The 13,341-nt window shown below is 39.7% G+C and overlaps 2 protein-coding genes across 3 annotated transcripts in view; both read right to left on the bottom strand.

Moving 5' to 3' along the window:
• Nucleotides 1-7,907, bottom strand: part of LOC126365871 (max dimerization protein 1-like) — a 636,903-nt gene extending 628,996 nt beyond the window's left edge. Inside the window, exons 1-3 of the mRNA XM_050008560.1 lie at nt 7,729-7,907; nt 7,516-7,609; nt 7,246-7,275 (exon numbers count right to left, since the gene is read on the bottom strand). Coding sequence (XP_049864517.1) covers nt 7,246-7,275; nt 7,516-7,609; nt 7,729-7,783 — 179 coding nt within the window. The 5' untranslated portion in view covers nt 7,784-7,907. The remainder of the gene's footprint in view (nt 1-7,245; nt 7,276-7,515; nt 7,610-7,728) is intronic.
• Nucleotides 7,908-12,806: 4,899 nt separating this feature from the next.
• Nucleotides 12,807-13,341, bottom strand: part of LOC126365868 (DALR anticodon-binding domain-containing protein 3) — a 52,428-nt gene continuing 51,893 nt past the window's right edge. For both annotated transcript variants that reach the window (XM_050008554.1, XM_050008552.1), the window contains one exon: nt 12,807-13,041. In XM_050008554.1, coding sequence (XP_049864511.1) covers nt 12,991-13,041 — 51 coding nt within the window. In that variant the 3' untranslated portion in view covers nt 12,807-12,990. The remainder of the gene's footprint in view (nt 13,042-13,341) is intronic.

Below are 13,341 nucleotides of genomic sequence, written 5' to 3'. Positions count from 1 at the left end.
GAATGATCAATGCCCTGCACTTATATTTAGCGATATAGTGAAGTAACGAATATTTTATTGGTTCCGAGGTTTGTTGTCACTCCCGGGCTAATAAACTGAAGGGATTTGAATATTACAACGTGTTAAAGTTTCATGCGATAATTTCAGGGAGAAAAAAATCCTAAGAAACATGCTAAATGTTAAAACCGAGACTGCTGGGACCTTGCAATATCTAGTTCTCTCATCCGACAAGAAACATTTTCGATAATTGCTAGTAACTCCCGCAGCAGCGGCTACCTGACCTCTCTCAACGCAAATGTTACGGAAGGTAAATTCGTGGGACTAATGAACGACTAAGAAGACTGTCACGTTCTAATGTCTCATCTCGCAGCAGCGGATTACTTCTGTAACTCACAAAGCAGTAAGTACTCTCACTAAACCGTAACAGTTTCCAGTTCCAATTACGTATTGGTAACAAAGTGCACTGCGGTGAACACATATTATGTTACTTTAACGATGTAGAAGCCAACTGCTCTTTAAACGACTTGCATGTAGTTAACTATCTCTGATCGACGAAGTTTCCTTCAGGTCAATAATGGATTCCTTCAATGAATCTACAGGAGAAACCACGTAAGCCAACAATCTTAAGAGCAGGAAAACCGTTGACGACGACCAACAAAGAAATGATCTAAAATAATTTAAATTTCAGAAACGTATAACTCACTGTGAATCGTCTGATAAAAGGTTAAGAAACAAATACAATCTTGTTTATATGTTACATGTCTATAGCATCAAGGAAATAACGGAGAGAAAAAAAAGAACAGAATGCATTTAAAAATGGCTTACGATCTAATTATCTAACAATTTCCCTGGACATGCGGAAAGAACTTGCCGATAACAAAACGGTTATGAGCTTTCCTAAAAAAAATTAGAGCGGCAAGTACTCTCTCTCTCTCTCTCTCTCTCTCTCACACACACACACACACACACACACACACACACACACACACACACACACAGTGCTGTACACAGAATTGTGCGGGAGTTTTTCACAAGTGGAATTACATCTACATCCATACTCCGCAAGCCACCTGACAGTGTGTGGCGGAGGGTACCCTGAGTACCTCTATCGGTTCTCCCTTCAATTCTACGTAAAGCGGCTTTCCGAACTCGCCGTTACTTCTACACAGAACGTTTCAGAATGACTTTTTTTTTTAAAATTGGGAACAGATCGCCTACGTCAAAACAGGAAAAAGTGTCCAGAAAACAGGAGCTCTAAGAGCTATGAGCACCTGTTCGTCTTCGATACTGTGAACTACAGCTGTTCTACCGCAAGCTCTTTGCTTTCCATATATTGAGAGGAGAAAGAAAGTCCAGTAAATATGGGCGCTAAAGTGCGTACCTTCAGAGTTGAGAACTCGCTCATCTTCGCTACAGTGAAACATCTCTTCCACTTGAGGAGTGTTCGTAGTTCATTATTTAAAAATTGCACGAGTTTTTACGTATTGCAGGAAATACAGCAGAAAACGCATCACCTCACATCCGAGACATCACTTACGAATGAACACACGAAAAAACGCACTTGAAAATTGGAATCATTTCCCGAAGCGCATAGTGAAAAAACAAAGAAAATTTTGACTAGTAGCAGAAAAGTTATTTTGAAAACAAACCCCTCTTTCACAGTCGCAGGCTTTCGCTAACCATTTCTAATGGACAAAAATCGAAACAAGGACTATCATCCGCCACCTCCGAAGTGAAATTAGGCGATTGAGATCGGGACGGGAGGCGAGACACTACTTTTTCAACTGGCGACTCGAGGAAGTTATCCGCCAGTGGCGAAAACTATTGGGTAGGAAGGGCATTGAAAAGGGCGTAACGGTTGCCTCTTGAAACAAATTTTATAGTTGACTGCTTATAAGATTGCACATGACCGTATTCTTTTCTTATTTTAAAAATATAAACATGGTCCGTAGTACGCTGTAATGCGATTTTTTTTATTTAATCGTGCGATTAGCTAATTTCGACCACTTTCCATTGTCAAGTAGCCGAAATTAGCTAATCGCACGATTAAATACCCTACTACGGACCATACTTACGTTTACTAAACATCTGGAGGCTGTGGATCCCCACGAATACGAAACGTTTATTATTCGTTAGAAGAGCTACAGAACAAATCAATGAACTAAGACACGCATCAAACACGGGATCCCAAATCTCCTCCGAGAAAACTATTTATAGCATCAACTCAGCACCTAGAGTCGTAGAAGCAGAAGGGGAAATGAAACGGACGGAGAAAATTTAATCTTAGAGAATCCTAGGTCCAGCCAAAGAAAACAATCTGGAAGGCGACACAATGACTTTCACACATATTTAGAAAGAAACTGCGGGCAAACGTACCATTGTATGAGGAGGGCTGATTGTTTTCGGTAACAACATTATATATACGTATGGGAACTGTAAGGTTGAGGAAACTAATGTCTCGCTAATTTCTCAACAAGAAGACCACAGGGGAGTGGTTCACAGAGGTAGAAATGCGCCTCCAAGTAATGAGGATAACACTGGGAGAGAAAAGAAACGCATTCCGCTCACGACGGAACTCAAAGAGTACTTTGGTTAAAAATATTAGAAAAAGGCGGCAAAATATCAACTGCAGTGAGGAAGGAAGTGCGTAGGGAAAAAATGCGGGGTTACTGGGATTACGTTGGAAGTCTGGGTGCAGGAAAAAGCAGACAGATGACATGACGTAGCACTCAGAGGGCTGAAAAGACAACAAGAAGAATTACGGCGTAATGGCAAACGACCTGCAGTTAACGCAATTTCGTCAGCTATTGCGGAAAGACATGTGATACATAATTTGATTCGATATTATGTCCTTATTAAACTCATTTACGACTGATTTCACACTGTATCTTGGGGACATAATATGTTATTGTGTGAATGAACTGATCCTCAATATGTCATCCATATTACGAGCTGGCCAGTACCGAAATTTAAAAAGTATGTTGATTAAGATCGCCTCACAACTGACAAATGCTCACTCATACCTACTCATAGTCGGAATACGCGCTCGGGTATGTTCAGTACGTTGGCATGACGGAAAATTGATCAAGCTGCTTGAACAGCCGTAACACTAGCGCAAAATTATCGCACAACTGGTCAAGCATGCTTGCACGAAGGGCTTGATCATGCAGGCTTAAGTTATACGTGCGGCTGCGGCGCTGCTCCTTAGACTTTTGGAGGTGCTGCCAAAGACAAAACACGTGGGGAGCGGCGCTCAGTGCACCGGAAACAACTGTGTGACACGGAAGGCCTCGTGAGGGGCAGGCGAGAAGATGAATCATACTGGCAGCCGGTCGATACCGGGCGGGCAGATTACGCCGGATAGGAGAGACTGCGCAACGTGCCACCTCTAACAAATTCCTCCACGGACACACAACAGCAAGTGACGACCTCCAGCAAAGCTAACTGCTGAAAACTAGATGCGAGCTCGCGCAGCCTTACGTTATAACGGATACTAAGCAAACGAAACGCAGTAAATGTGTGTGTGTGTATGTGTGTGTGTGTACAATACCGACGTCTCCCGTCGCGACGGCGTAATCTCCACTCAAATAAGTTAAAAAAAATGAAAACGAGATGACGAAAGGGAAAGAACACCTTGAACAAGGTCATTTCAGTGTTTTCCGTAGACTGGAGGAGGTGACGCTGTGGATGAGACATTGAACTTGTTCCCAGGCGATCCGGAGTTCAATTCGCCATCTAGCTCTTTGTTCTCTGTGGTTTCCGACCAGACACTCAAGACGATCGTTTTGGTGCTTCCTTTGGGCGAGCCGCGGCAGATTTTATCTAAACTTCATTCACTTAAGGTAGGGGAACGTGAAAGTTTAACCTTCCATCTAAACGAAGTACGCTCACGTTACACAATTCAAAAACATAAAAAAATGAAATATCACTACTTGCGGAGTGGACGGTACAGACGTACAAGTTCCGTGATGCCTAAGCTCTGCCATAACAAACTGAAATCTAGTAACGTGATACAAGGAAACTAACACACTCAAGCAAGAAACAAAAAGTTCATTGCACGAGAAAACCTAACGTGCGTCTCTTTCAAGGGCGAAATAGACATTTTAGCAACATATCACTGCAATACGCTGTGAATTCGTTGAATTCTTCTGACATTACAACTACATGGTCATCAGAGTCACGTTTGATCTCTAGTCAGTTCATCGTCTTTAAGAGTTACTTTACTAGTCAACCAGTTTGTACAGATGCACGCCAGTGTGGCGATGGAAAAATATCTACAATGACTGTAAATCTAAGACACTAGCGGAACCGAACAGAAGGAAACCAGTTTCTGTACTTCAGACAAACACAGCGCCCATCACTGAAGATATGTCTACCGATCTCGGGGAAAGAATCCAAATGAACGACAAGCCCAATATTAGTGTGCTCCCAATGCCTGGTTAAGAGGTAGTTTTAATTAACACCAATTAAATTAATTAAATGAAATGACTCTTGGCAGCGTTAGCACTGCGTTGATCAAGGCCAAACAAGACCGGGACTTTTCTATGACAGCTCCTTATCCAATTTAGACACGCTTCACAAACTGACTCAAAAATTCAATGTCACACAGACTCCTCCAAATATGTTCAACGAATTACAACATATCAACTGTAAATTCATACCAGGCTTGCAATCTGCGTTCCTGATATTGGATAGACTTTTAAATGCCTGAATTGGAAATAATTTAGCACTGAAAAGATTCCGCACGCGGGAGGGAGGGGAGAGATTTATTATTAGAGGTACGGCGTGGATTAATTAAGCACTTTCTATTAAATGAGCCATTTAATATATGCTTCCATCTGTTTCGCAAGATGATCCTCTTTACGAAGAAGGCAGTACATCACTTCAGGTGAGATCCACACAGGCCGCTGGGGGTATCCACAACATTAACTGAGCAGCACACGGTTCGCGCCGAAAACAAACGCCTTCCCCAGCGGGACGCAGTGCGCGCGCGCCGGCTCCAGCGCAGGGGGGCGGGGCTCCAGCCGCGGACGCTAGGTCGAGGTCAGTCTTTGTTGCGGGTTTCGGGTGAGATTCGCCGCTCCCGCCCTGTTGCCAGGCGGACCGCGCGCGCCAGTTAAGAGCGCACAGGTGGCAGCGAACAGCCGCCTATCGACCGACACAGCGCGCAAGACCGCTGCATCAGCTGGTGGCATGCCCGCGCGCGCGCTTCTATCGTTGTCATGGATACGGCTATACCATCGTGCTGACTCGCTAACCTATGCAACGTCTGAAAGTGCTTCTTTGGATCCTTCGCTGTTTCACGCACATTTCCGAATGTCTTCTTACTATTAACCAGGTCGCCAAATATTCCTGGATTTTAATTAAATTTTCTGACGCTTATAACGGCCAGCGACATAGTTGCATTGAAAAATTCAAAATTGCTTACGTACAACAGCAATATCGGTTAAGGAAGTGCAACATTTCATTGTTGATTAAGGAAAACAAAAAAAAAAAAAATCACAATATGCAGTGATTACACATGTCTACTGACAATGTAGAATGAATTATTCGATCACTGCATTTTAACAAAAGTGTTATTTTATTGCCCGAGGTAACAAAGATAGCACGCATGTCAGTCCGAGGCTTGGTCGTTATTCTGGGCTGCTTCGTTATTCGTCTCGATTAATCACAATTAAAAATTAATGAATGTGATTTGGAACTATTAAAATATTATTAAAAGTGTAACGAAATAAAACACTACGTTCACAATAGTTGATGCAGCCTTCATGGCAGCAATTTTTTGGCGTACCTAACTCAATTCATAGCAGTGTAGCCTTTTCGGCTAGATGTCAAAAACGTGTGGAAGTGTATAATCAATCAAAATAAGTTTATTTCACACGCCACTGTTTTATACCATAAAGTATGGACTCGGCCACGAGCTAAATCAAGTTTGCGTAACTGGTATCACTCAAAATTCCTAGAGCACATTCGAAAATATTTCCAAGGAATCCATCGTCGCTACTCCGCAAAAACTTATTCGTAGTCATTGAAAATAATATGTACACAACAACAGTTCGCTATAATTATAGTGATTTTCTTATGTGCAAGTCAACACCCTTCAGCTTGTAGTTATGCATAAAGAGCATGACGCTTCTTCGAAGATCACATCTCATAAACTAACATGTATATCTTCAATTGTGCTTTTCTTCCCCACCACTGCGTTCTTCTTCTTTGTGTCTCTTTATCCGTGCAACAATACGACAGCATTCTTTAAAAATAAACAATTTAAAGTACGTTTTATACAATTCGCTTAGTGTAATCTGTCAACCCACCAGAAAGTTTTAATATGCTGTCAAAATACATTAATGATTATAATCGAAGGGGGTCACCAAGTGACTTCAGCTTCCGAAGAACGGAAGAAAAATCAACTATGTGAGACATGTGCTGCTACGGGGTCACACCACTTTCGTAAAATGAAATTATAATCCACAGGAACGAAAAAGTATCACAAGCGCTTTACAGGATGGTCGTATGGCGGCGATCAGAAACTGAATGCTGGATACTGAGACAATTTTAATTACATCACGTTTCCGTACTTCAACCATCATCTGAAACTGATCAGATGAACTTGACAATACAGTACACGGCTCAGCTGTCTTAAACACTGCAGCACGCAAATGTCTAAATTACAATTTTGCTATTAACGTGATCTAAGTTACTATCACTCACGTAGTGAGTAAACTCGCTAGTCACGATCACTTTCGCGCCCACACACTGAATCTGAAAGAATGCAAGAAACATGCCCCACGGAAGTAATCAACTTCATCTCTTACACTCATTCATAGGCCTTAGGGGTACAGAGAAAACTTGCTAAACGAAGCACCTACGTTCTCATAATGGGGAATAAATATTAACAATGAGGTACCAGAAATTGTAAGAAAATATTAGAACGGAAATGGCGCACTGCAATTGCAACCGCCCATGCAAAGCTGACATTAACAATGTGTCAGTTACAGCAACAACACCGGAAACGTAGCTACAAAAATACGGCAATCAAATCGACCCCGCAGTAACAATATCTGAATAATCCTGTCGAGTATATCACTTTCACTACTCATTTCACTAAATTCACCACAAACAAAACACACTCGACTTCTTTCATTGCCAGGTATCGTACTTATTGGAACGTAGCAAGAGATCACACGCAAGCCGATAATTACCAAATAATGAGCTTTAAAATGGCGTAATGTGGTTTCCACTTACCTATTCTTTTCCAATTCGTTATGTGTCGTCCTGAAAACCGAAGAATACGATGAAATCACGTCGTAATAATGACATTTCGATAAAATTGTAATGTGTAAACAAAGAAACTCATCGTTATAATGCTCGTAAGAACGAAATATTACGAAGAACTCTCTACTAATTTTTTACATGACACGTATCAGAAGTTTCATGAGCTAACTGGCTCTACAAAATAAGAGACAGACAATTTTTCGTTGACTTTTATCGACTTAATGAACAACACACGCTTACCTGCTTCCCTGAGATTTCTTTGTCTTTGGCCTTTTCGTTACGCTCCTGAGATCATCGGGCATTGGCAGTGTTGAAGCATATCCGTGCTCTGCTTCTACGAAATGGCAAGAAAAGATAGTCAAAATCAGCTGATTTCCAGGTTAACAACTGACATGGGAGCCATGTTGACGTGGATTCAGCCCACACAACTCTATATAAACATTACACTATTACCTCGTTCTCGCCTCTCAATGTACTCCGCAGCTTCTAAGAGCGCAGCGATGCTCATAGTTAGTCGATTTAAAGTAAAATACTAAAAGAAGACGAATATAATACAAACGCGAAGGACTAACAAACGAGAAACGTCCACTCCCTACGAACTCACTCCTGCATTTATTGATGTCAAACCCGAACAGGCTCCAACACACAGGCCACATTCAACGTGAGCTCCTATTGGTCTGACGTAATACAACGTCACACCGGCAGCCAATGGCGCTGGTCGTCTCAGAGCTACCAACTGCTGGGTAGTCACGTGAATTTCATGCTTCGAAAACAAAACAAACAGCTGCGGTGGCACGGGGAGTTTACGTGTGAAAACATGCAAACAAAAATAAAAATAATGAGACAGTGTTCATCATGATGTGATTAGTTTCTGTAACTACAGCGTTCGCGTGATCTCTGCCTTTCTTATACGGCTCTCATCGCCAAAACCCTGTTTTTCTTACTCCAGATATTTATAACGTACACACTACTTACCTTTCCGAAGCGAATTTCTCTGCACCATCGCAGTCACTAATTATCACGGTCTGTTAGCTTAACCGAATCCACCCGTAATTCACTTCGTCTCCAAATGTGCTAACTGTCTATGAAAGAAATCGCAGGAAGAATACCAACAGCATAAATTTCTAAGTGATTAACGCTGATGTTTGCATAAAAAGCAAAACAATATTACTCTTCCGCAGCCTAATGATTGCATGTTCGCTGCTGAATTAAGAACTATTTCGACACTGATGAATTTAATATAGGAGAGAGAGAGAGAGAGAGAGAGAGAGAGAGAGAGAGAGAGAGAGAATATGAATTTTTCTCAATAGCAAAATCTACTCTGGCTGGAAACCACTGGCTTGAAGTACACCATTCACCAGAGAAATGATGACTGGGGTCTGTTGGTATTTTAAAAGTCTCATTTACAACCACTATGCATCACTGTTTATAATTAATGAACAATTTACAATCACAAAAATGATTAGTGAAGAAGTAGGGTTCTCTCTCTCTCTCTCTCTCTCTCTCTCTCTCAATAACCTTTGAAACTGTATTCATCTACTAGGTGCACACCAATGTGAACAGCCCAAACCCCCATTCCACCCCCCCCCCCCTCCCAAAAAAAAGTTACAGGGCACATACAGATTCCAATTGTGACTAAGAGATTAAGGAGTGAAAACAGCCACAATTGTCAGTCTCCTGTTAACTCCCCTCTGCCCCCCCCCCCTCCCAAAAAAAGGTCAGAAGCAGTATACCCAAACTATCTGCACAGAGTAAATTCTGTGGGCTAATGTGTGAGAGAATTCAAATGTCTGCTCAGTGTGTATGCAACGTAGAACATGGGAACTAGCATGGTGTTCACCTACCGGGATAGTGGGGAAACAGTGTAAAAATGAGACAGACAGATTGGCTGGGATACTGACCTCCTTGCCATTAATCCACCAGCAGATTTGATCTTGGGCCAGCACACCTCCCCCGTCCTGGAATTGGTTACATGAACACACTTCTACTCAGACAGGGCACTTAAAGATGGCAGGCAAAAATAAGAGAAAGCAACAACTAACATCGCAGTATATGACTTAAAAGTTCAATTTAAAAACTGCTTTCTCAGCTTTGGTCTGTGACCATGTGATTTGTTATTTCTTCTATGTTGAGTCAGTCTCTCAGCTAGTCACTATAAAAGAAATAAGTTCCGACAAAGTGTGGGGCAGTAGCCCAAGCCAGTAGCACCAAAAACTCTTACTGAGATCTAACTAGTTTAACAGTTTCTACTCAATACTGTTACGGCCTTACTTCCACCAGGAATACTTAATTTGTTAATTTTCTGGTCAATACCAATCCTACTTTCCTTGTTTCTTCCAACATGTTAATGGCAATCTTCCTAGTAGGTTCTAAGAATGATAAGAGTTTTCATACTGGACAGGTGTTACCAAATTGAACTACTGTACTTTAACTCTCCACTTCAAATCCTGTTACATCATTAAATTCTTATTAGGATGCAAAATTTTCATGCACATAACTGACAATATCCAAATAAAGAGTCAAATCATCTAATGAAACAGATAGAATCCTGTTATATCTTTCACAGAAAACTATGGATAAGAAATCAAACCAGCACCCAGCAGAGTAAACACCAGATCATGAAGTTGGGCTGTTGCCATTGAAAAGTGATTTCACTCTAACTTATTTGCTGGTAACTTAGCTTTCCAATCTCATTCAAATACATGATAAAATAATTCCCGAAGTCTCATTTTTTCCCCTCTCATATCTCTTTTCATTAACACTGACCAGTATGCTAATTGCAATCCATTAAATCTTCTCCAGCAGATCTGTTGGGTAAGTATTTCTCTTATCTGATGCTGGATCATGATATGTTACTTACATCATCTCAATGGGACAACTGCAAAATGTTTATCCATTGTTACTGATGGAAACTGTTCTACAGTAACAACTAAATCTGAGTTTTAAAACTTCACTTATGCAATGTGAAATCACATACAGGCCTGATCCTGTCATATAAATAAATCAGTGATAGCAGAGCAGTGCCTTAAAACAGAATATATTATGATGTGTGTCTTCAGTTTCCTATTTCTGTTATGTCAATAAGAAACAATAGATATTTATATTAAGTGAAATCACATTTACAGGGATTTCATTTCTTTCAGCAGAATTTAGGAACCCATACCTTCAGAAACCAGTCAACATTAGAATGGCATGAAGACTGACTTCTGCTTTGAGTTTTGGACACAGTGACATACAGTAGCAGCAATGTTGACACACTTCAGCATTAAACCTGATAACTATCATACTTATTACATAGGTCTCATGTTTCTGACTATTTCACAAGCATAAGAAAGTTTTAAAAAATTGACCTCTTCCTGTTCATTCACACAGTAAAATTGTAAAAATGACTTTTACTCTAACTGTATGCCAAAGATATGCCAGAGTAGATGTTCAGTTATATGTTCAAGTGTAATGTGCACTGGCGCATGCGGGCGCGTATTTCAAAAGACATCAAATGACAAGCAATAGAGCATGTTAGTAACTGCAGGTACTCTCTCCAATCGGTTTCAGATATCTTGCATGTGCTTGTTTTGTGGTGGAGTTACACTATTCACATCAAATTGTAGAAGTGAGTACATCTTGGATAATTTTTCAAGTATGCAAACTTACCTGAATGAAATTAAAAGATGTTATGATGCTAACATCAGATGAAGAAAAAAATGATTGAAAATCTCAGGGACTACAACAGTACACAATGTTTCCTCATTCCATTGGGACTCTCAATGGTAAACATGTCTTCCTACAAAATCCAGAACATTCAAGTACTTATACTTCACTTATAAACCTGTTTTTTCTCTAGTGCTGTTGGCACTGTGTGACTTGTCACTTCCCCCTAAGTAGATGTTTGCACTTACAGAAAAAACAGTAACTCAGGAAATTTCAGAGATTCTATTCTATATGAAAAATTCATAGGAAAATCTTAGAATACATTGAAACAATGGCCTATAACATAAAGCCACTACATAGCACTTCCTTATGGGACCATAGGTGAACATTTGGGCTGACAGAAGGTGTAACGAAACTTACGACACAAAGCAGTTGACTTATGAAAAAAACAGATATTTAACTGTCAGTTATCCACAATGGCTGACCAACTTCACCATCAAATAATGTTTAGGCCAAGTTTATGAACTATTTTGTTAATTAAGGTAAATCACATGATATGAACAAACATGTGTTTGTTAATGATGAAGTTTCTCCTTCACTTAAATTTTAATTTTCCTCACAGAAAATGAAAAGCCATCCTTGCCAACCTCACTGTCTCAAAATTTTGTCTTTATGCACCGCAACACTTTAGTTCGCCTCTCTAGAGATTCTTTACGTGAACATTGCATCAGCGCATGCTCATATGATCAGTTGTAAGTTGAACATGCAATTTGAAACTCCACATCAGATCATTGTCATGTGAACTTAGCCTTCTAAGAGCAACTCGTTGATACACGTACAGGCAGATAACTGGAATATTTCACGAACAAGTATATCCCATTTCAGACTGTGGAGATAACAAAACTGTGCACTTACATTTCCTTGTGAACAGAGATTTTATTTTTGAGCACCCTACAAAACTGAACTAAGTAATTACCACTAACATTCAGTTACTTCTACACTTCAAAACTAGTTTCAGCCTGTTGAAACAACACTTAGAAATATGAGAAACGCAATGAAAAAATGAGGTAAAATTTTATCAGACAATTCAGGCTTTCACAGTTGGTATTTGGGTTTTTGGTGATATTTATTTTATGGGCTTTCAGGCTATAACAGCTCAGAAAGTAGTTATGGTTGCAAAAAAGCTCAGCAAACCAAACTGTTTATACGTATACAAACAGTGGTTAGTTTGTGACATCATCAGAGTGCTACCTAAGCTTGCGGATTTGTGACATGTTTTATGGAGCTTTATTTAGTACTGGATTTGTGACAACATGTATAATGGACCTATATTTAGTATAAGGCCACAGCTTGTCTCTTCAATCCTTCTTCCTTTCTGTTAAAGTTATTTTTGAGGTTTTGAATTTCTATGGCCTCTCTGTACATCCTAACATAGTAATGATTCAATCTTGACAAAACCACAGAGAAGCGAATTTGATGAGTCCCTGGTCACAGTGCACATTTGGCTACTACCGATTTTTTTTCCAATATATGAGCAAACAGAGGCAAAATTAATTCTGATTTTATCAAACAACTATACGAAAAGAGACACTGAGAGATCTAGGAAGTTGTCAGAAATTAACAAAGAGGTAAACATCTCTCGGAAGGCAGTATCATAAGACTTGCAACAAATTGCTACAAAACTGAATGTAAAGTGATGGAATGCTTCACAAAAATGTAACACTTCTAGAAATTATAATATTTTCTGTCCTATATACATTAATGAACTTTATTCCAAGCCAAAGAGAGTGGTAAATGTTGAATTACATAATAAGAAGAACACCAAAATAACTTACAATTGTCAATGAATTGATATAGTTGATCAGTAAAATGAAAAATGTCAATGTCAATTAATGTAAGTTTAATAAAAATATATCTTTGATCATTACATTACAGCAATGTAACACTTTTCTTCAAGTACTATAAAACAGAACCATGCAATAAGAAAACTAGCTTCACATAATACTGTGAATAAGACAGCTGGTAACTATTTTGCAGGAACATGATCCTACATCACAAACTGGTGCATCAGTTGCAGTCTTGTGAGGAATACTGAATTCTGAAATATTCTCCTGGTACCTGCACAGAAACGTTCCAATTGCCTTCATTAATAAGACATTTCATGAATGAAAAATTACATGGAAATAAAACCTAATACACATGTTTTATTACTTAACAATAAATAAATAAAATAACTGCCTCTCATGACAGGATTAATGAGTCACCAGAGGAATCAAGCAAGTTAGTTCCTGGGAGTAATAACGTGTTGGGATACAAAGTGCAAAAAAGGTTGGCTCTAGAAAAAAGAAATGGTAAGTTTAGATTACCTGCTTGTTAATGGCAAACCTCTTCTTGTCTAAAAAAGAGACTACCCACAAA

The sequence above is a fragment of the Schistocerca gregaria genome, chromosome 4, assembly GCF_023897955.1.
Source record: "Schistocerca gregaria isolate iqSchGreg1 chromosome 4, iqSchGreg1.2, whole genome shotgun sequence".
NCBI classification, from domain to species: Eukaryota; Metazoa; Arthropoda; class Insecta; order Orthoptera; family Acrididae; genus Schistocerca; species Schistocerca gregaria.
This window is presented reverse-complemented; position numbering and strand designations above follow the sequence as displayed.